This window comes from Pectinophora gossypiella, chromosome 19 (assembly GCF_024362695.1).
Source record: "Pectinophora gossypiella chromosome 19, ilPecGoss1.1, whole genome shotgun sequence".
Classification (NCBI taxonomy): Eukaryota; Metazoa; Arthropoda; class Insecta; order Lepidoptera; family Gelechiidae; genus Pectinophora; species Pectinophora gossypiella.
The window spans coordinates 9458825-9483413 of NC_065422.1; the positions used below are offsets into that span (position 1 = coordinate 9458825).

Genomic DNA, 24589 nt, shown 5'->3' on the forward strand with positions numbered 1-24589 from the left:
ATTGGGGGTGACATGGATAGGATAGATCTGATTAAAACCTTGTCAGAGACAAATCAAATACTCATGGACCTGCATTACGAGAATACGGTTAATCGCCAGAAACTGATTACACCCACCTTAGACAAAAAGTTCCTGAATCTTATCCAAGATACCAAGAGAGACACCCTCCTCTACGGAGAGGGCTTAGGGGAGAAAATCAAAGCATTAAAAGCTGCTGAGAGATCAGGTCTCCAAATCAAAAAGACTGATGGTTCTGCCTCCAAAAAACAAGGCTCCAGCCAGGGAAACTGGAGAGGGCCTCCTCGCCAAGGCCTCCGAGGGGGCAAAACAGGGCGTGGCAAATATCGTCCCAACTACCAACAGTCGAGGCGGACGGGCCAGTCGTCGGATCGCCGGCAGAACTACCAGACATCATCGAAGAATGCCCCCAAAGCGACGAACAAGAAATCTCAGTAGAGGTGAGTCATGCAGGTCGGCTAAAACACTTTTCTCAATCGTGGCGAACTATTACATCAGACCCTGTCGTGATGCAAATAGTAACAGGTTACAAAATTCCTTTCAAGGAACCCGTAATACAGCATACGGAGCCGGTTAATACAGAGTTCTCAAGAACAGAACACCTGATGTTACGTGCAGAGATTCAAAAACTCATCGACATGGGTGCCATCGCACCTTGTAGCGATACCAAAAATCAGTTCATTTCGAAAATATTTCTTCGACCTAAAAGTGATGGTACCCACAGGTTTATTTTAAATACAAAATCATTAAATAAATTCATCGATACAGAGCACTTCAAGATGGAAGATCTTAGAACTGCGACTAAACTATTGTCACCCCTATGCTACATGGCCAGTATCGATCTTAAAGACGCTTATTTCGCAATAGCTATGCACGATTCATATAAAAAGTTCTTAAGATTCAGGTTTGGTAAAAAAACGTATGAGTTCCAGTGTCTGCCCTTCGGCTTATGTACAGCTCCGTACGCTTTTACAAAGCTGTTGAAACCTGTCGTAGCTCACTTACGTAGCAAAGGTTGTCTATTAGTAATTTACCTAGATGACATCCTCTGCTTAGGATACACATACGAAGAATGCCACTTATGTGTCCGCAACTGCACGGAACTCTTGGAATCGCTCGGATTCGTAATAAACCACAAAAAAAAGCCAATTGATCCCTAGCCAGATCCGCACCTTCTTAGGTTTTGAACTAAATTCTAAAAACATGACCGTAGGTCTTCCAAACAACAAACGTCAAAAAATATTAGATCTGGTAAAACTAACCTCCAGAAAGTCTTCCCTACCTATACGGGATTTCGCTAAGTTTGTAGGAGTTCTCACTTCAGCTTGCCCTGCAGTGGATTACGGTTGGGTATACACCAAGCGATTCGAGAGCGCAAAATTCTTAGCCTTAAAAAAATTCTCAGAAGAATATGATCGAATTATGACCTTGGAGGCCTCCCTGAAGCCAGATTTTGACTGGTGGGAACAACACATTAAGTCTACCTGTAGCCCAATAAGACGCGGGTCGTATAGCTTAGAAATATTTTCTGACGCATCCCTTACAGGTTGGGGTGCCGTATGTAAAGGGGAACGAGCTAACGGGTTCTGGAACGAAGAAGAAAAGGAATTCCACATTAATTATCTTGAGCTGAAAGCAGCTTTCTTTGGCCTTAAATGCTTTGCACGCGATTTACGCAATACCGAACTATTATTGAGAATAGACAATACAGTTGCCATTTCGTACATTAATAGAATGGGCGGTGTTCAGTACAAATATCTAAATGACATCGCTCGCGATATATGGCAATGGTGCGAGGAAAGGCGACTATTCGTATTTGCCTCGTACATTAAATCAAAAGAGAACACTGCAGCTGACGAAGAGTCAAGGTGCACCAATGTCGATATCGAATGGGACCTCTCTCAAACAACTTTTATAACTATTGCTGAAAACTTCGGTCGGCCCGAAGTAGATCTATTTGCATCACGTTTAAATGCAAAATGTCCAAAATACATCTCTTGGAAGAGGGACCCATCCGCATCGAACATCGATGCCTTTACAATTAATTGGGCTGCGGAATTCTTTTACGCGTTTCCACCGTTCTCTTTGATTTTGAAATGCCTACGGAAAATCGTAGAAGATCAAGCTTGCGGTATTGTTGTGGTACCTCACTGGCCTAGTCAGCCTTGGTATCCGCTGCTCAATAAATTAATGTGCGCGGACCCACTGTTTCATCATCCAAATCAAAATTTACTGTTATCTCCTTCCAGGGATCCGCACCCACTATGGAGGACACTTACCCTGGTATCGTGCCTTGTATCAGGTCGAAGTACTCGAAACAAAAACTCAAGCCAGATGCAATAGAAGTGATGATAGCATCACTGTCTAAAAACTCACTTAAACAGTACGATGTGGTATTAAAAAGATGGTGGGAATTTTGTAAACAAAATAAATGTGACTTCTTCAAAGTTAATATACCAAATATACTGGATTTTTTGTCAAGTCAATTTCATAAGGGCGCTGGATATTCCTGTATTAATACTTACCGTTCCGCGCTTTCACTTTTATTCGGCAAATCACTGAGTGGAAATGATCTAATTGCAAGGTTTGTCAGAGGAGTCTTTAGATCGCGACCTAGCCTGCCGCGTTATCACAATACCTGGAATCCAAGTTCAGTCTTGGATTTCGTATCCCATTGGTACCCCAACGAGGAGCTTCCCTTGAGCCAGCTAACCAAAAAGACTACCACTCTCCTCGCATTGTCTTCAGGACAACGAGTACAGACATTGTCTTTAATCCGTCTATCGAATATAGAGTTTAAAGACTCCTCCGTCGAAATCGTAATCAACGATCTTTTGAAAACTTCCGGCCCTGGGCGACCAATACCTAGATTAGTGATTCCTTTCTTCCCTCATAGGGTGGAAATATGCCCCGCAAATGCGCTTTCAGCGTACCTTAACGCTACCAAACCACTAAGACGTACCGAAATTACCGAGCGCCTCTTTTTAACAATCAGAAAGCCACATCATAATGCTACTCCCAGCACTATTAGCCGCTGGATTAAAGAGACACTGGGTGAAAGCGGCATCGACACTGCGGTGTTCTCAGGCCACAGCACTCGTCATGCTTCTACATCTGTAGCACACCGTAGGGGCGTTTCAATAGAGGCTATTAAAAAGAGTGCAGGTTGGAGCGGCAGCTCTCTAGTCTTTGCAAAATTTTACAATCGACCAACGATTAGCAACACCAACGAAAGCGCATTTGCAGAGGTAGTGTTTGATTGTGATTCTGATTAACATGGTAATAACCAATTAATAGATTGTTAAACAAAAGGTAATACAATAAATTACTCTGATTGTAACAATAATCTTTCCATTTCACAGCCTTCCAGCTCTGATTCTGATGATATCGCAAAGAGCGCTAAGCATCTACCTGGTAAACATGAATCTCGAGGATGCAGCGACGACGTATAATTAATGGTTAAATAAACTTACCTTGTGAAGTTTGACCATAATTATACTAGTCGCTGCATCCGAAGAGATTCATGAACCCTCCCAACCCTCGCTTACCCCTGTTTTGTCTTTGCGAATCGGCTCTGAAAAAATGACAGCTCACGGAACTGACAGATATACAGAGGGGTGAGGGGAGTGGGGATTTACTTTTTATTGCTCTGAAGTTGTGCGCGGTGCCTGGTACAATGAAGAATGGACTACCTGGTAAACATGAATCTCTTCGGATGCAGCGACTAGTATAATTATGGTCAAACTTCACAAGGTAAGTTTATTTAACCATTAATTATATCTTTCACCCATTATTATTCTGATCTAAATAAAGACAAGCAATATAAGTCTGTCCATAATGTGATCCAAAATCAATCAACAATTTTATTTATTATTTTTATATACCTATATGCTTCTTCGATGACTTTATATTTTGGCATAATTATGTACCCGAGAAATGAGAACATATCACGTTAACCTCCTAAGACCGAATGTTCTTTATAAATCCAAACCCCATTGTTAAACTATTGTGTCTGGAAATCTCGGTCTTAAGAGGTTAAAGCTGTACAACGCCATCTATACTGTTTTTAGTGAACCTAGCCTGGAAAGTCCCTCATTCTAGACCTTGAATCACGAAATTTGGTGAAATGAAAGTTATTACAGTAAAAGCAAAGAAAAAAATCCGAAAACTGACAATTCGCTGTTCCAACACAATAAAAACAAACAAACTACGTTCCAAACTGTGACTTGCAATAAATGATTATGATTAATGATTATGATTAAAAAATACGTTTTTGGCGATTACAAACTTATTTGCAGTCGGTAAACTAATCGCGACCTATGTCAATGTATGGCAACAATAGTTTTTCAACTGCAAAGTCACAGTTTCTCCTTGACGGGCTTTTTTATAATATTGCTTTTGCAACGAATACCTTTAAAGTATATATTATACTATGCAAAATTCGTTTGACTACTTAGGGCGTCCTAACCTACTTCTTTATACAGGGTGTTAGTAACATCGTAACAAATACTGAGGGGGATGATTCAGACCATGATTCTGAGTTAATATTAAGTGGAATTTTCCGTCGCAAAATTCACGATTTTTTTTTTAGTTTTTTTAAATTATTTTCAATTTCAGTACAATTTCAGCTCAGAATAATCAGCTGAATCATCCCACTCAGTATTCGTTACGATGTCACTTACACCCCATACTAGTACATACAGTAGCCATACAAGTAGGTATGGGTGTTAATGACACTGTAACGAATACTGAAGGGGATGATTCAGACCATGATACTGAGTCGATATCAAGTGGAATTTCCTGTCGGAGAAGTCATGAAAATTTTAGAGCTTATTTAAATTATTTTCCGTTCCATACTTTTGCGACGGAAAATTCCACTTGATATCAACTCAGAATCATGGCCTGAATCATCCCTCAAAGTTTTCGTTAAGATGTCACTAACACCCTGTATATAAGAAATGTTTCTTTCTTTCTTACTATAACTATACTAAAAAGTTGATTTTTTCATTCTTTCATTTTGACCTTGGACATAATTTTATAATTGAATAATTCTATCTCTTAAGCGGTAATCAATATTTCAGCTATAATTTTATGAGAAAAGTTTTTACCTTCAGCCATTCTCGGTATTTTCTCCAGCATGATCCTGTTTGGAGCATTATTTTAATGGATTTATTACATTAGGGAGTTTGATATCTTTTGTGACTTCTTGGCTAGTTTATTTTCTTATAATTTAATTGAGTACCCGGTTGATTTGTAGCTGCGTAGTGGATGATTCAATCAAGATTCAATCTCTGAGGGTTTGTGAGGAATGACCTTTATTGGGCCTTATGTCGCGAGTTTCTGAAGTATAGTGGAAAAATATATTGTTAGGGATGAGCTCAGAACTAAATGACGCTGCTGTAGCTGAAGTAACAGCCTGTTAGCCAACTGATCATCCAAGGCTTTATTAACCATCCCATGGTATCAAAACCAGGTATTCTCAAAAGTGACAGCTAACATTTCAAGGTTAGCCCAGCTGACGTCATCGTACCCTGCGTTGCCATTTCGGAAAAAATAAATTACCCGCGACCAATGTTTTTAATTTACTTTGCAAGGAAGTTTTGAACTTGTAAAAATTTACTTATAGTTTTAATGATTTTTATATATGTGTCAAGTGTTACCATTCCAAGGACGTAAATTTTATTATTGGAAAAGAGAATTACTGACTAATTTGTTTAATTACTATTATTTGTCACGTACTGTTTAACTGTTTATTGTTTTGTGTGATGTGACGCATTGGAGGAGGTGTTTTATTTATAAGATGTGTTTGTTTTGTTTCTAATTGTTTGAATAAATTGATTTTGAATAAACTGTTTATTTCAAAATAAAAATTGGGTACATTTTAAGGTTACATGCTGAATTTTAAAAGTATAAAGATTATTTGCATGCAACCTAATACTGTTGAGTTCGTTTCACTCGCAGTTATCTAATGAGTGTAGGTATTTATCTACTGTAAAGTGGCGCCTGAGTAGGTTTTTTATATAGTTGTCTTTTTTGACCGTTATTTTATATTGATATATAAGATTATTTGTCTCAGATTGTCGTCAGCTGGGCTAACCTTGAAAAGCTAGCTGTTAGTTTTGAGCATAACTGCCGGGTCTGCATGACAACCGCGCCGCACGCGGCGCGAATTATATTGAGGGCTTCGATCAATAAATGATACGAATGCTATCGACGTAGATGGACGATAAACGGCTATTGGTCGAAGGGCTCGATATATTTCGCGTCGCGCGCGATGTTACCGTGCAGAGCCTTCTGGTCTTCCTATACTATGCCATGGACCATTCTCTGCATGCATGGAGAGAAGAGTCGCTAACGCGGAGCTCACTTTGATTCGACACGCGCTGCGGAGTGGTTGTGTGAAATTCTTTTTACGGAATATTGTTCGGTGTCACCAGTTAGAAGTGCTATATTTTATCCTAATAATTTATAAATGGTTATCTAACAGTATATTCATTATAAATAACTTAATAAAAATATGAATAATTAATTTAATATTAAAGGAAAAAGGGCGGGAAACTTGTGGATGAGGTTAGCGCAAGATCGGAAAGGGTGGTGCAAAAGGCAGGAGGCCTATGCTCAGCAATGATTGTTGTTTACTAAATTAGTTAATAATAAAGATCTTTTTATTTGTTCTCCACAATGTACATAAATGGGTTTCACAAAATAATGCACAATAAATGGGTTTCACAAAATAAATAAGTTGAATCAGGCATCATGACATGTCCTATCCATATCCATACTATAATATTATAAATGCGAAAGTAACTCTGTCTGTATGTTACTTTTCTACCATTGATTTATCACTACCGTAGATACAGCGCTTGATACAAAAATGCGGGGAAAACTTGGCGCTTGTTTAGCTATATATTCGTACACAGCAGTATATACACTCAATAATATCGTGTCAAATTAAGAAAGTACGCATCGTCTTATTACGTACATTAACACGTGGTGATTCGTAACGCGGTCGGGTTATACTGCGACTCGGATTGACCGGGAGTAGGTACTTGTTTTAGTGTATTTTAAACTAAAATAATAATTTTAGTGGGAACTGTCAACGTCACTATATTAACAGTAACTTTGCGTCCCGCTTTTTGAGCGTTGATGTTCAATCTACGGAAGTAGTAAAGGTTAAATTTAGCATCGAAATAGTTTGAGTATCAAGGAAGAAAATATAACTTTTATTACGGAAACTAATCCCTAAGTGGAAGAAAAAGTGGAATAAATACTCCGCACGCGATATATACGAGTAATTAGTACTTAAATAAGAAACGAACGAAACAAATCACGAAACATTTGATTCGTTTTTTTTTTGACGAAACTTTTGTGGTTTTATGGTTTATTCTTGTTTTTAGTTCCTTTTTGACGAAGCCTGTGGTGGATTTAATAATGTTTTTTTCATACGCATAATTTATATTCCAAATATTGTGTTATACTCTAATGTTTCTTTTTTATTTTCTTCCATTCGATATTTGAAGGCTGCGGATGGAGGTGCGGGGGGAAACCCAGATAATAAATGCCTTTTATTATTGTTGATAAGGAAAACTCAACAGAAATACCTATGTCTCTTAATTATACATAATATTAGAGGCAAAATGAAAATGGATACACGTGCTATGTCATTTGAGTCTGATATCCATCGTAATGTGGGTAATTTAATTTATTTCCTGTATAATTTTTGTGTATCAACTATTATGTAGAGCTGTGGTAGTCCAGTTGGTAGAACGCTTGCCTCTCGCTTTAAGGTCGCAGGTTCGAATCCAGTACGGTGGCTGGTTTTCCCTTCGCGGGTTGGAAGGTCAGAAAAATAGAATTATAACTATTTATATACTACACAACAACACACATAACAGCTTATAATATCTACTTCAAAGTTCCTAAAACGACGAGCTATTTGAGCGTTAGAGTGATAAACTATAACCTTGCGCAGTATCGTCTCCATCTCGGGGCGAATATCGAAAGTAGAATGGGACAGTTTAATTGTGAGTTCGTTAGGAGGACCTGAGACAGAAAACAAATATTTGTTGAACTCATTAAGCCTCCTTACCTCCGTTAATAAGGAACCCCGCAGCGGTTTGTCTTCCCTGTAAATGTGTATACAGTACATCAAACAGGCAAACAGAGACTGTGTAGCAAAGACGTGGTATGCGGGAGTGAAATTACTGTTCAGAAATACAATCTCACGAAGATGCTTGTCAATACAAGAACGACATTACTTCATAACACCATTGAAGTATCGTAGATTTAACATGATCATTTCTCTATAGCATTATCCCGTTTTCTTTCTGTCTTTTATAACACGCCACGCGGACGAAGTCGCGGGCAAAAGCTAGTATCAATATATAGGGTGTTAGTGACATAGTACGAATACTAATAATAAAAAAAATATTATTTTCACTTCCATACTTTTGCGACGGAAAATTCCACTTGATGACTACTAATAATAATGGTCTTAACACTTTCATGGACAGAACGTCTAATGACGTTCCGATTCCAAGTTGTCACACTCTCATACTACCTATTATGAACCATCAATGACCCATGGTCTCTGTCCATGAAAGGGTTAATCATCCCTCAAAGTTTCAACGTACCGTTGTAATAATTATTTTTAACAATAATTTTATAGGAATCATAAAGTCACGCATACCTATTTGATGGGATGGTCAAAGATACATTTAATATTATTATGACTCATTTAACTAACATCATCGGGAGATGATGAAAGATAAAAGATCCGTTTACTTACCCTAAAGATTTGACAGGTCCGGTTTTTTACAGAAGCGACTGCCTGTCTGACCTTCCAACCCGCGAAGGCACCGTAGCTGCTGTAGATGCTAGTAAAATGCTGTAGATGCTAAGATAACGAGCGTACCTACGCAATTTTTGACGATTATAATATATAGAATCTATATACCGCTGAGTATGATTGTATAGTTAAGTTAGCGTCTAGTTTTCGTCGTATTTTTGTATGACGCTGTTTATGTATGAAAGCGTAAGACTTATTATACGTGTAGTGCAAAATGTATGAACCACATATAAGGCAATAAACTTGGAACTCATACGTGCTTGTCCCATATGGGGGGCACTAGGGAAAGTGGGAAAATCCGACAGGAGAAATTTCAGATTGTTTTTTTTGCCATAGTGTGTCTATGTACATATTTTAATGTGTATACAAATGTTAATGTGTTTATCGAAAGATATCATTGCACGTGAGGGGTTGATATCTTTCAGTTACACAATGAACGTGTTAAGGCTGCATCACATTCTTGTAGAGCGCAGAGACGTAGAAGTTACAAAGAGCAAGTAAGGAATGTGTCATATTACCTATTATGAACCATCAATGACCCATGATCTCTGTCCGTGAAAGGTATAACCCTCTCAGACACGGACACGGACAGAGACCATGGGTCATTGATGGTTCATAATAGGTAGTATGAGAATATGACAACTTGGAATCGGAACTTCATTAGACGTTCTGTCCTTGAAAGTGTTAACATGACTTACACCCAAAGACGACTTGGGTTAATGATTACTAATATGCACCATTAGCTAGGGCCAACAGGACTACGTGCTGTGAATTTTTGGTATTGTTTCCGACCTGTTAGACACCTTTGACATAGCCAGGAAAATCCTACAAACATCTCGTTCTTGATATAGATATGAAATTTCGAATAAAAAAAAGCGGAAGAAAAGCTTTTTAGATAAAAAAAAACAAGACAACTGAATATTGAGACAGACCCTGATATTTGCTAACATCACTCTGCTGTTAAATGTACTGTGACAACCCAAAACCTGATTCGGTGTTCCTTGTCGCTCGCTTTCAGTTTTTTTTTTTACTTTCTCTCTATATTTGCTCAAACGTTATAAAACTTCTACCACCTTATCTATTACAAAACGCGGTATTGATTTTAAAGCTGCTGTTATCTTCTAGGGCTTATTAACACGTTCACTGTGCATGTCCCATATGTGGGGCACTAGGGAAAATGGGAAAATTCGACGGGAGGCTTTTCTGTGTGTCTAAGTATATAAATTTTATTGTGTGAGGGGTCGATATCTAATTTACAGTTTGAATTTGTTAAACTACTCAATCTATCGGCTCGAAATGAGCAAATGGAATTCTATAGTCTCTGCTTACCCCGGTGGGAAATAGGCGTGAGTTTATGTATGTATGTATGTATCGGCTCGATGCGGCAAGCATGCGTGGCCTTAAGTCACATCGCATCGGCTCTTTTACATTATATATGTCACCGTAAAATTGTAAATAACGTTAGATTATAATCTATCGATTTTGAATCTCGCGAGATTGTGAACTGTCGAATAATTATGAATCGTATCATATTGCTTACAATTTAACGTATTATTTTTCGGTAGATTATAATTTATCGAAGTGAAACCGTCAAATTGTGATACGAAACGCACCTCGCGTGCTATACCATAGAGTTACAAAACTATTAGAGTGAGCATAATGTTAATTTGGGATTCTCTTAAAATGCATAAATGTTTTTGTCATAATTTTAATTATCATAATCCTTTTTGCATAACGTTTTTTAGCATAATAGTTTTACTTTCCCATAATAACATCTACGAATACTGGTTTGTTAGGTATAACTTATTTTTGGGATTAATAAATAGATATCCATAATTCTTTTTTAGAATAATAGTGTTTTGTCATAATTTTTACAAGGCATAACAGTAGGTTAGGGTGCGGCGGGGGTGGCCCTTGGGCCACCCCTATGCCGCCAACATGTTTATCTTACACACGAAAAGTATACTGAATTATACGTTTCAGATTTTTTAATTTTGATACATTTTTTCTTACCATGTGATGTCAGAATTATTGATTACTTACTAAATAATTAATAAATACGTACTTGATTTCACAATCTTGAAGAGCATTTATTTTATTTGACTGACACCTGTGTTTTATTCCTAACTCTATGGACACAGAACGGTCTACTGTAAGGCCGACCAATCAGGGACAGCCGTCGGACAGTTGACAATTTGACAATTGTAAGATTGTGATTTAACAGTTTTACTTCGATAGATTATAATCTGACGAATAATAATACGTTAAATTGTAAGCAGTATATTACGTTTCACAATTATTCGACAGTTCAGAATCTCGCGAGATAGATTATAATCTAACGTTATTTACAATTTTACGGTGACATATACAATCACAAAATTGTGGCCGCGCCCTACGATGAGCTATTCTGCCCAATATTTTCACCAAGCCCGTGTTTTTATATGGATTGGGTACTGTTCTCTGAAGCTCTTAAAGATAATAGCCGGTTTAAAATAATAGTCCGCGACAAGATAGAACGACTTTGGGTTTAAGAGCCACATCAAAACAATTCATCTAAAAAGCAATGTTGCCGTTTCGCTTTTTTCGTAATTGTTTTGTGAAAATTTTAAATGATGTTATTTTTATTGTCTTGTTTTTGTGTGTGGCCTTTTATAATAAACTATTTCTACATTGTTTTAAGTTTACGTCGTATTATCATAATTAAAACACATAATGGCCCCGATTCCTGCAGACACCGCCTAATTTTATTTTAAGTTATATCCGTCATTTTCATATCCGTCGAAAAGGAAAGGGACGGATGATTCACAGCTCTTAATTTTAGGAAGAATGAGTAAATGAATGAATAACCCGGGCGAATCAAACGGTACGTCGCTGGTATGCAATCCGTTTGACGTGCTGTCTACTTAACTGTGTCGGGTTATTGACATGGTAAAATTTTTAGACGGTTGGTTTAGATTTGTGCTTAAAATTGACGTGTGTTCCATAAATTTTATGCTTGTCGATTACCCGTCCCTTTCCTTTTCGGCGGATAAGAAAATGACAGATATAACTTAAAATAAAATTAGATGGTATTTACAGGAATTAGCACCAATAACGGGTTCTTACCGCGTTTAAAGCAGGGATATGAGACTCCCGATATTTCGACACTGTTGCAAGTGCCATGATCACGGGATGACTGATGAGATTGGAGTGGAGTAGGTAGATCCATAATTTTCTAGGGGCAGACATATCTGTCTACCCTATTTCTTTGCCGCTTGTTTGTATTTGATGTCGGAATGTTCGGAACCATCTGAACTCGCACCAAACTCACTACGACAAACCGCACTCTCTGTGTCCTCACGTTTTGTCACCACATTAGGCCGTTTTGAGCTTTTTACAACACCTGCCACTGTATTCCACATGCTCGATAATTTGAACCCTTAAAGTCTTCTCTATAATATATATTTTTTTGTGTTTTCTGATTTCAATAGCCTCTTTTACGAGTCTGGGGATTAATGACGTTCTGTCGATAATATTTGTGGATTATTAAAGTGGAGTGTCGAAATATTGGGAGTCTCATATCCCTGATTTAAACGCGGTAAAAACCCGTTATTATGTGTTTTAAACTATTTATGTTCTATTCTATTTGTATCTTTGTTCTCTATTCTATCGCGACCCACTGCTGAGCAAATTCCTCCCCTCTCCTCTTCCACAATTCCTTATCCAAGTAGTCTTACCAATTCCCTTCAAACGCATCCAAATCGCCTTTCCATAAATTTGACATTTGCGCATAAAAAAAGTAAGTGCGCAATGTTAATATATGTCAAATGGCAAATTAAAATTTCTTTTTTGGATGAATTGATTCAATGTGGCCTCTTTAACCGCCTAACTATATCATAGGCACTATCCTCAACCTGTCGCTGTCTAGACGAGGGTGAGAAGTTTTATCTACCCACCGACGACTAAACGATATAAATGGTCCCCAGTCTGTTATTAATCACCTCCATTTACTATACTAAAACAGGTTTACATTACAGGCTTTTATAGCCAAGTTTGTCTCTAACTTTGTAAAGGTTAATTGCAGGTAATTGTTATATATTTTGAAACAATTCCTTTAATTAAAGTTATTCGATTAACAGGCGATGTTGCGGACATTGTCGAAATCACTTTTCACAGACATTGCAGATTTACTTATGTGATTGTCCGAAAAACTGAGATGATTCTGTGGCGGACCCAACTAGTTGACTAGCCAGTTCCGCCCACATGCAACAGATGGCTCTACATTCAATAATGCAGTCCTAAAACGCGCTATCGAAGTTTACACAGCGAGACGCATATAGGTATACAACTTCTAACATGTCTCAAGTGGATCGTGAATCCCTAGTCACGCTACCAACTTGTGGCTAGCGGGTTACTATGCTCTGTTCGGCACTCCGATTCCATCCTTTGACGGAAGCACACGGCATGTGAAGACGTTGGTCGCGGGTTCATAGCAAAAACACCACTAATGCGCACTGGATTAGTGTGTGGAGTATGCACACCTCTTCCAATTTATTGAGAGGCAGCATGTGCCCAGCAACGCGACGTATATAGGCTTTAAATTGCTAGGCTTTAATTAAAATGCTACTTAGATACAATAAGATCACGCATATTTATGCGGAACGGGCATTCCCCTTCGGGAAGGCAGAGACTACGGAATTCCACTTACTACCCTCACACTCTCATCAAAGTCTTTATGCCTGCTCACCGGTATAGACTACCCTTGACCTGGCTTTTCTCTAAAACATCTCGGTTGAAAATGTAAAAACATAATTATACTAATGGCACGCGAATTTTCCAGGCATAATAAACGAATTATTTGATTCCCTTTAATAAATGAATTTATTAATTCTGCACCTACCTAATATAATTGATTATGTTTTATAAGTTCTTGTAAAGGAATCCACGACAAGGTTTAATTAATTAATTTTCGGGTACAGAAACGGTGTCAGTGATTAATAAGATTATACTTGGACGGTCCTTGAGCAATGAACCTTGAGTCACGTTTCAAAATCGCACTGACGCGACTATACACAGGACACTCCCTTTTTTTTTAACGTTTGGAAATGCATTACGCATACCACGCCACCCGGGGGGGGGGGGGGGGCGACGTGGTTATGTGGGACTCCCCGGGTGTCGCCACCCGGTATACCCACTAAAACCCAACGGTGTTCCGTCCCGTCCACGGTGTTACCGGGACCCAGGAATCGCCGAAGCATGCTTCCGCGACCCGGTAGTGGATGGCCTGATAGACACAGGACACTCCCTAACCTAACCTAACCTAACGTGCAATTGCGAGGGAGACATATTACGCGCGTTCCCCCTTCCTCCTGGAAGGGGAGAGGTAGGCGCAACATACAAATCGGTGGAGGGCGGAGTTATTCTTTGCTATAGTTCAAATCCCGTTACGGACAAAAATCACTTTGTGATCCCTAGTTTGGTTAGGACATTGCAGGCTGATCAGCTGATTGTCTAGAAGTAGGACGACCCGTGTTTCAGTAGGCACGTTAAGTCGTTGATTCCGGTTACTACTTACTGAAGGAAGTACGTAGTCCTTGCTTGAATCACGACAGGGGCCTTCGACGACTCAATAATAACCTTGACACCAGGGTTGATGAGATTGGTTATCCACCTCACAACTCACACGATAGAAGAAGCTATAGTTGCACCCTGTTTGTAACGCACCGTATAGTTTACCGTCGCCCGATATTAACAAGTCCGGTTCATCATCATAAGCCCATTAACGTCCCCACTGCTGGGGCACGGGCCTTCCCTATGGATGGATAGGGAGATCGGGCCTTAAACCATCACGCGGGCACAGTGCGGATTGATGGTTATTAACGACTGCTAATGCAGCCGGGACCAACGGCTTAACGTGCCTTCCGAAGCACGGAGGAGCTCGAGATGAAAACTTTTTATTTTTGTTGTCACCCATCCTATGAACGGCTTTTGCGAAAGTTGCTTAACTTCAACAATCGCAGACCGAGCGCGTTTACTCCTCTCTGCCTGCCCCTCATCAAGTCCGGTTATACAACATAATCACATAGCATCATAGTATATAGTATATACAATCACCAACTTCACAATAGAGGGCGAGCATATAGCCATTAATCGGTCACAAACCCTGGATACCACGTGATATCAATTATCTATAATCCAAACATGAATTCAAACTCATAAAGTCGAATTCAACTACTTGGCCGGACAAATGGGGAGCGCTGAGTGCTCTCATCCGGTACAACGTTTAAGACAACAGGCCTGAAGGTGCCCAGTTGGGCGCGAACCTTGTGTCAGGGCGTCTGAGAGGAAAAATATTTGAAAGACTTAATCGACTCTAGTGGGTCGATAGCGATAAGCGCTGTTTGGAGGAAATCGTCGACCACGCCGGCGGGGTCGGTATCGGGGTCCTGAAGTGTTTGGTGTCGCGAGCTGATTGGCCGCCTCTATGGCTAGAGTAATCGGGTCGTCGGGAGCGACAAAAAGCGACGAAGTGAAATTCTTCTAAACAACCTAAGGCCGTGATATAAGTAATATAATTCCTACAACATAATTCCTTTGATATTTTGGACTAACATTGTAAGTCGCCCTTGGCTATTTGTTCTGTCCCGAAAAGGACCTTTTGGTTAACTTTGCAAAATAATTACCTAGTTTCTATAACGAAGTGGAATTGCCGAGGAAAAGTTATTCATAGCTCGAAGTGAATACGTAGGTGGTTGAAATTACGTGTATAAATATCTTTAACGTCTTGAAGCAATAAAGGCTTTGTGTGAATATGTGCTGTTGTTTAATTGCGTATCACACACACTAATTTAAGAGCCACGCTCTTATCAGTGTAGCATTTTCCATTCTTGTCTATTTTTACTTCCTTATAAGATTTTCCTTCGTCTTCTCTTTAATCTGTTCCATGAAAGCTCTTCTTGGTTTTGGTCTTCCTTTTCCTCTATTTACTTGTAGCTTCCTCTATCATGTTTAAATAGTTTCGTCGTATCTTATTAAGTGTCCAATCATCTTGCCTTTTGTCCTTCTTGCGTATTAGGGAACAAAAATTAAGAATTAATTATGCTTCTACCTTTTTTTTGTCACATATAACGCTACGTCTTAAGACACTCACAAGACATCAAATGAGGTTGCGTTTTTACAACTGCATACATTTTGTTGGTGGTGCGGCCGAGGTATTCCATGGTGACCTGGTGACATAGCCTGCAGAGGTCTAAAAACCTTAATTCTTAATAGACTTAAATAGACTAATTCATTTACTCGAATTTCTATACGATTTAGTACAGACTTACCAGCGGGTTAAAAAGGCCACATTGAAGCAATTTATCTAAAAGTGCAATATTGCCATTTGAGTTCAGCGATTATTAAACATGACAATGCACTGAATTTACTGACATATATTTTCTAGAAAATTCTTGCTTATTAAGGTTATACTACAAAAAGTAAGTCAAAACAACGTCTGCCGTCAACATCTTAAATTTTTATCACTCTAGAACCTCCATAAGAAATAGTTAGCTCTACGTTTCACACCGCTTAAATACAATTTAGGGAGTATTAGGGCCGTTTTCTTAAAATTAAGTCACAAAAGCTTAGAAATTACGTCGTCTTGTAAGTAGGCAGGCAATTTCAAGTCAAGGTTAAAATTTGGGTTTTACGCGTAGTTTCGACTGAACTGAGATAGCGTTACATTCAGCTAGTAAGTTAAATCGACCATTATAGACGGCGATACGGCTCACTACCTATCACGTTGGTCTAACAAAAAGCTCGGTGAGACGTGTGTACTTAATTGATCTTGTGATAAATGTACCTCTGATTACCCCAATTGGGATATAGTGGTGAACTTATGTGATGAGTTTTAAAAAATGAAAAATCATTGCGTCATTTAGCGTTGGGCAACTTTAAAAGTAAAGGTTTTCTGGGGGGTTAAAATGGCTACATCGAAGCAATTCATCTCAGAAAGCAATATTGCTATTTGACATTTGCTTGCTTTGCGCAGTTACGTTTGATATGCGCAAATGTCAAATTGTAATATTGTTCTCTTAGATGAATTGCTTCGATGTGGCCATTTGAACCCCCCTGTTCATAATGTGAATGTTTCTCTAGAAAATATTACGCTCGGTATATCACAAGTGATTGATGTGTTTGTGAAATAAGTTTATTTATTATCACCTAAAACAATGTTTTCTGAAGTGGCATAAGTATATACATACATACATAGATAGACAGCCTATATATGTCCCACTGCTGGGCACAGGCCTCCCCTCAATCAACCGGAGGGGGTATAGTGCATACTCTACCACGCTGCTTCACTGCGGGTTGGTGGAGGTGTTTTTACGGCTAATAACCGGGACCAACGGCTTAACGTGCCCTCCGAAGCACGGAATCATCTTTAGTTTTCGTACAATCGGTTGATTCAAGCCTGAAAAGTCCTTACCAAACAAACACTCGCAAAGTGATTTCGACAATGTCGCCATCGGGAATCGATCCCGGACCTCCAGATCGTGAGCCTAACGCTGTAACCACTAGACCACGGAGGCTGTTAATAATTATATATGCCAATATATACCAGTGAATAATTCTAGTCTGTTCCACGTAACTGCTATTGTAACTCAATATATCAATATCTTACGAATATATTAGGTAGGTACTTTATACTGGGCACACCGTTTATGAATACACGAGTATTTAATTAAATTAATTATGTGAAACAATCTGGTTTAAAATGGAACATAATTTTATTATTGTACTAGCTCTGGTACCAGACGCTATGAACGTGTCTTGCTAAGATTTATATAGGGTGAATGAACTGTGTATTACAGGGTATGCAAAATTGTAGGTAACTGTTGTACAGAGTTATGGATGCTGGTTTATATGAACATTTAAGTAAAAAATAAATTAAATTAAACATGAAATAATAAAAATTAATTTAAGTTTAGTATTTTTATTAATTTACTTAAATTAAATTTTAATTTTGAAAATTTCTCAATCGCTTGACCGTTATAGAGTTTAGGTATATTATTTTTCTCTTGTGTGGGTTGTGAGGTGGATTACCAACCTCATCAACCCTGGTATCAGGGTTACTAATGACTACTTATTTACATCAGTAACCACCAATCATCTTACTTTCGGCCAAGCAGGTGATCAGCCTATGATGTCCTAACCAAACTAGGGATTGTTTTTACGGCTAATAGCCGGGACAAACGGCTTAACGTGCCCTCCGAAGCACGGAATCATCTGAAAAGTCCTTACCAAACAAAGGACAGTCTCACAAAGTGATTTCGACAATGTCCCCACCGGGATTCGAACCCGGGACCTCCGTATCGTGAGCCTAACGCTCAACCACTGGACCACGGAGGCCGTTATGTTTACCACGGAATAGAAGAAAGTGGTTTATACTAATGTCATAACAATTTACCTAAATAAACTTTTTTATTATTATTATTATTATTATTAATTGTCGTAGGTATTACGTCAGACCACACTGCCGATCGTGCCGACCCGCCACCAGACCTTCCAGCGGCAACTGTCACACCGACTCGACCTGCCTTCCATCCAGTTCAGCATCTGCAGTCTGGAGCGAGCTGATTCGTCCATTGGTCTTATCAAGGTAAGTTCTGCTTTTCCGTCCTTTTCAGGAAAAAAACCAACTGAAAACTGGTGGCCTGGAAGAAATTGTTTTAGTGCAATAAGGCCGACTTTTTGGAATGTTATGCTCTGTACATGTGTTGGATTTGATTTAATTTCAAAGATCAGGTAGAATTGTCCGGGCACCAGAATATAACATGATTATTATACTTCCTAAAGAATTCTTCAGATGGTGTGAAGAACCGAATCATTGTCACATTTTATCTAGTTTTATTTTCGAACTAGTAATAATATCCACGGCATCTGTAATCAAGTGGTTGAGCATTGGACTCACGATCCGAAGACCCTGGGTTCCAAACCCGGTGGAGAGGACATATTACAAAAATTACTTTGCGATCCCTTGGTTAGGATGTTGCAAGCTGATCACCCGATTGTCGGAAAGTATGATGATCCCTGCTTCGGAGGGGACGTTAGGCAGTCGGTCTCGACTACCATTTACTAAAGTATGTAGTCACCACATGAGCCTATGCGGCTCAATAGTAACCATGATGGGTTGATGGGGTCGGTCGTTGGTTTCACAACCCAACATACGCGGGAAGCCGGCAGTTAGGTATACTACAATAATAGTATAGTACCTATCTCCCTCTGTGAGGCTTCTCAACAAGCTACTTGAGCTAAAACACTCTCAATTAGGGTAAATGCTTCTCCGCCTATACAGCCTATTTTAGCTTATACGAGACCTAAAAGCCTATTTGGAGTAGACATGCATTCAAACCACTATGAACCAACACAAGTCCGTAATTGGCTTATTCACTCTGGCCCGATGATGGCATTGATGTAGAAGTATGCCATAGAATAAGGAATATTACTATAGAACGGCAACTCTCCGCTCCCCACCAACGGCTGAGCTAGATTTACCTCACCCCCCTCGGTTTTACTTTATTCATCAATCGCGTCAGACATCTCACACACAGATCCGCGTGTACGATAACGTCAATGTGTTATGTCTGTGTAAAATAAGGTTTTTTTTTTGTTGTGGCCGTTGGTCACGGTTACTATTTACTGATGTAGTAATCGTTACCAAAGTCCCCACACAAGCCATGTCAAGGGCCTTTGGCGGCCTCACTCATAACCCTGATACCAGAGTTGGTGTGGCTGGTATTCCACCTTATACCCCACACGATAAGAAGAAGAGAAGGTTTTTCTTTATTTCTTGTTTATTCTTTTCATTTATATATTTGTATGTAGTTCCCTGACAGGTATAGTCCTAGTAAACAGTTTTCTGAAGTGGTACCCACGACACAGGCATGCCTAGTGTGGATATCGCAGTGTAATAAGCAATGCTATACCGTGTCTTTTGAATAAATATTTTTTATATTTTTTTATTTTTTTGTATGACGTGTCCGGGGTGCGGCTATACGGAACACAGATGCAGTTTACACGAGTGGATTATTCCTTTAGTTATCGCTGTACTAAGTCCATTCTTGGTATTCCCGAAAAGACCGTCTGTAGGTTTCGATCTATATATGTGCCAATTTTCATCCAAATTGGCCCAGCGGTGTAGGCGTGATAAAGTTATGAACCGAATTTGCTATGAGCCGTTTTTTTTTTGACGTGACTTATTGTAGATTTGCCGCAGATGGCATTAACTACTTGGCCGGACAAATGGGGAGCGCTGAAGGCTCTCACCCGGTGGCCGTATTGGGGTCGTTCTTCTTTTTTATCGACAATAAAAAGACATTTTTCCAATTAATCGGACTTAACATCTTTAAAATTATAACGGCAATAAATATTTTAAAACATCATAATAATATAAAGATCTGTCCGTAAAGGACTATTTAGTGGTTCTCTTTATCTAGGTAACATACTTTTCTTACATGCGCATGCGCATTCCAAAAAATATTGTGACAGAGTGGCCCTTTTCATCGGAGACAGCATTTCAATATACCACTCTGTCACAAAATTTTGTGAAAAACAATGAAGCTACGTTAATAATTAATTGAGGGACCGATTAGTATTTTGCTTGTATTTTGAGTATAATAAGATAACTATATTTTTGGACAATGGAAACATGAAATAAAATTCTAAAACATAACTTATTAAAAGCAGTACGTAAGACAGAGGGACCGACAGAGGGATTGCGTCCTCTAACATGATGGACTAATGTTATGGGCGATAGGCTGATCCCTTATCACCATAAGGTTCATCATATCCATCTTAGGACTTCGTATCAACAGTGGCTGCAAGTTGTCTTTGATTACTTGTGGCTCTGCCCACCCCATTTGGGATTACGGGCGTGAGTTTATGTATGTATGTATGTATGTACGTAAGACAGATCATTGTCGATAAAAAAGAAGAACGACCCATTGCCGTCTATAATGGGCGAGCCAACTATGTTATTGGTGGAAGTCCGGTAGCGAGGTTCGAACCAGTGCTTCCCTTTTAAGAAGCAAGCCATTAAACTAAGTCACTATAGTCCTGTGGTGTGTAGCACACCATGAGTGAGTGTGAGTTTAATTTACTTGTTTTTTACGTTGCTCTAATTATTGTTGTTTCATTCTAATTATTGTTCATTAACCTTTTACTACTTTGAAACTCAAGATTTTGAGTTACTTTGAAACACAATCCGTTTGTCTAGAGTCCTGTTAAGCTTGTAATTAAAGCAATTCGTTTGTTAATTAGGTTTTTATTATGCCTCTTAATCAGCTATTTACGGATTTAGCCTTGAATTTAATTTAATTTCCGCTTGTGTAAATATAATACGTAATTAGTATGTTGGTGGGATAAATATAGAAACAGAAACATTGTTTTCAAGTTTCTGCCTTAGTAACTGTGTACTAAAGAAGATATTTATAAGCCAGACTTCGTTTGTGGTCCCGAGTATATCACAAAAAACACTTTGTGATAAATATTTTAGTTTGGATATTACAGGCTGATCAGCTGATTGTCCGAAAGTAAGATGATCCGTGGTTCAGAGGTCACATTAAGCCGTAGGTCCGGGTTACTACTTAATGTAAGTAAGGCTCAATAGTATCTTTGACGCCAGGGTTGAAGGGGTTGGTAATCCACATCATAACCCACACGATAAAAGAAAAATCTGTATTGTGAAAGAAATCGCTAAATTTGCAGTAAAGCTGCCATTTGCCGCCAACTATTTAATTGTAATGATTGTCAACACGTTCACTATGTAACTGAAAATGTGATATCGACCCCTCACGTGTAATGTTATTTTACGATAAACACATTAAAATGTATATACAGACACACTATGGCAAGACAAAAACAATCTGAAAAGCCTCCCGTCGGATTTTCCCACTTTCCCTAGTGCCCCACATATGGGACACGCACATATGAGTTTCAAATTTATTGCCTCATATGTGGTTCACACAGTGAGCGTATTAAGGAGACCTACAATATCCGAGGAATGCGTTTTGGATGTATATGTGACCTACTTAACCAGTATTCGGCTGGTTTTCCCTTCGGGTTGGAAAGTCAGAATATAGTCGCTTCTGTAAAAAAACCGGACCCGTTAAATCTTCAAGTTAGGTGGTTAGGCAGCCCAAATTGTACTGTATTCATGTGTTATGTCTGATTGTTGGAATTTTAGTTTTGTGCAATAAAGTATATTTGATTTGATTTGATTTAACCCGTAAAGCCGGAATGACGCTTATTTTTTGTGCCATAAAGTATATTTGTATAGCATATTGTATTACCTAACGTGCGGCGAGGAACCCATTTGACCTGTATGATAAAAGCCATTATAACATCAGGAGGAGGTACAGAACTCAATAGTCATTAGAACAAGAGGTGCCTTCTTTGGCTTAGGGCGATGACCATACATTAGTTACTTAAATTATTTTTGATATCGTCTCCGAGCAGAATCACAAAATAAAAGAAATAATGTATATTCAAAAGAAACAAATCCACACGAAAATAATTAATATAATACTATAGGGGGATGATTCAGACCGTGATTCTTAGATTTTTGTGTTTTTTTTTTTAATTATTTTAAATTCACTTTTACGATAGAAAATTCCACTTGACTATTAACTCTTTTTCCTTCGAATGAACGCTATCTGACTGTTGAGAAATGTGCCCTAAGACGGATGAAGACAGCCCACGTTTTGATTCTACCCTTACCGTATCTATTTATAGCTCACGGAAATGGTAGAACAGCGAGAAATAGGATGTTGAGTAGAAACGTTTGTCTATTGGGGACATTGATGGCATTTCTGCTCCAGTCTTGTCTACGTTTAAACTTGACAGGTTTAATATGAGGCTCTTTGAAGTCACGTTATCCTTTAGACAATTAATTTAGCAGAAAACAGTATTTCGGACAAGTGATTTTGTGTATTGTTGTTGCGTTTATGAAGCCATAAATTATTACAGAGTTAGTAAAGTACTCTCACGACCTTTTTAGCACGTCATTTTACATGAGAATAACCCAAAAAGTAGAATAAGAAAGGTGCTCCTTCATCGCAAGAATTTGCCTGTAATGTATCATTTATGATTCGATTTTGAGCGTCATAAGTATAAATATGCTTGGTTCACCTCCTTCTCTGGTTCAGTGCTCGAATTTGTAACGTAACCGTTCGCGTTGCCTGCGAGCTTTAGAGGGGAACAATATAATGTTCGCAGGCGAATTCTCGCAGGCAAATCACCAGTAAGGGAGGCAAATCGAGCATTACCCGTGCGTAGTCGGTAATGTTACAGATTGGAGGATTAAATAAGTGTGGGATGTGAACCATGCATATTCAAACTTTATGATGCTTTATATTTTTTTGACGTGTCTTATTGTAGATTTGCCGCAGATGGCATTAACTACTTGGCTGGACAAATGGGGAGCGCTGAGGGCTCTCACCCGGTACAAAATTTAAGTCCAGACCGTAACACCGGCCAGTACCCACCTTTAAGGTACTCGCTCATGGCACCGCGAACATTCGCCTGTATTGAATTAATAAATAAGAAATAATAAGTTATTTTTGAGTTGTCGTTTATTGTGATGAAAATAAAGAAGTGACACGTTCTACGTACAAATAGAGGAAAATTCAAATATGGACATTGCAGTAAGGAGTATAATTACAACAGCCTGCAATGTACCTAATGTTACATATTCGAACATAACATCGGTGAGGGAGGAGAACCGCTAATAAGCAGCTGAGAAGTATTGTAATGTAATGCTCAAAATCGAGTCATAATGATTACATTACAGGGTAATGCTTCCGGTGAAGGAGTATCTTAAGGTAATTTATTTTTATTTTTTTGAGGAAGACTTACGGCCATATACATTTTCTAAAATAATAACCAGACAATAACTAAAAGCTAATTACAAGTCTCCACCTAATAGTGGCTAAGTTATTTACCCTTTTACAATTATAAAAATCGAGATTGAAGTAAAGTAGGTTAAGTAAGGTAGGTACAAACATTTGATGTTCCCAAACTAGGGCTAATAAATCACTTGTGTCTCAAAGAAAGTTTTCGCAATTTTTTGTCGCATCATGGATACTTTAGAACAAAACAGGTCTAGATCGTGCTCAGGTGGTAAGCTGTTAAAACTATCAATAGATCGTATCAAGTAGGTATTATGCCTATAGTTAGTTCTCGCAAACGGTAACAAAGACAAAAGAACATTTCAAATAAATTATTTGTTCAGGCGATCTAAGAAGATGAATTTGAAATATAATTATTAGGTGCCTACTTATCTAACAACTGACCCTAATATACAGAATCTAATAAATAATTTAATAAAGAAAGGTCAGTAGAAACAGTACAAAAATAATGTCTAACAGACTCTTTATTTAAATCTTAGATAATATTTACAGCAAGAAATTAAAAAGATTATATTCAGACAAATCTTGTAAAATAAGATATGAATGTTTCTTAAATAAACAACCCACAGATATCAGAAAGAAACAACCAGACAGAGACATTTTATAAAAAGGAAGATATTTTATTGTACATAAGAAAATATTTACAACAATGTCTCGTCCATATTTATTAAGAAGTTAAAAATAGAAATATTTGAGGAAGTATGGAGCGAACTCCATCCCCCCTCCCCCTCATGTTGCTCCGGCGTTTTGAAGTAATAGGCCTCTACGCCTTGACGAGCCTACCGAAGCACGG

The 24589-nt window shown here is 38.5% G+C and overlaps 1 protein-coding gene across 4 annotated transcripts in view; it reads left to right on the forward strand.

Moving 5' to 3' along the window:
• The window catches only part of LOC126375680 (synaptotagmin-10-like), a 157172-nt gene that overhangs the window by 94489 nt on the left and 38094 nt on the right, over positions 1-24589 (forward strand). For all 4 annotated transcript variants that reach the window (XM_050022760.1, XM_050022759.1, XM_050022761.1 and 1 more), the window contains exon 4: positions 18345-18488. In XM_050022760.1, the coding sequence (XP_049878717.1) occupies positions 18345-18488 (144 nt within the window). The remainder of the gene's footprint in view (positions 1-18344; positions 18489-24589) is intronic.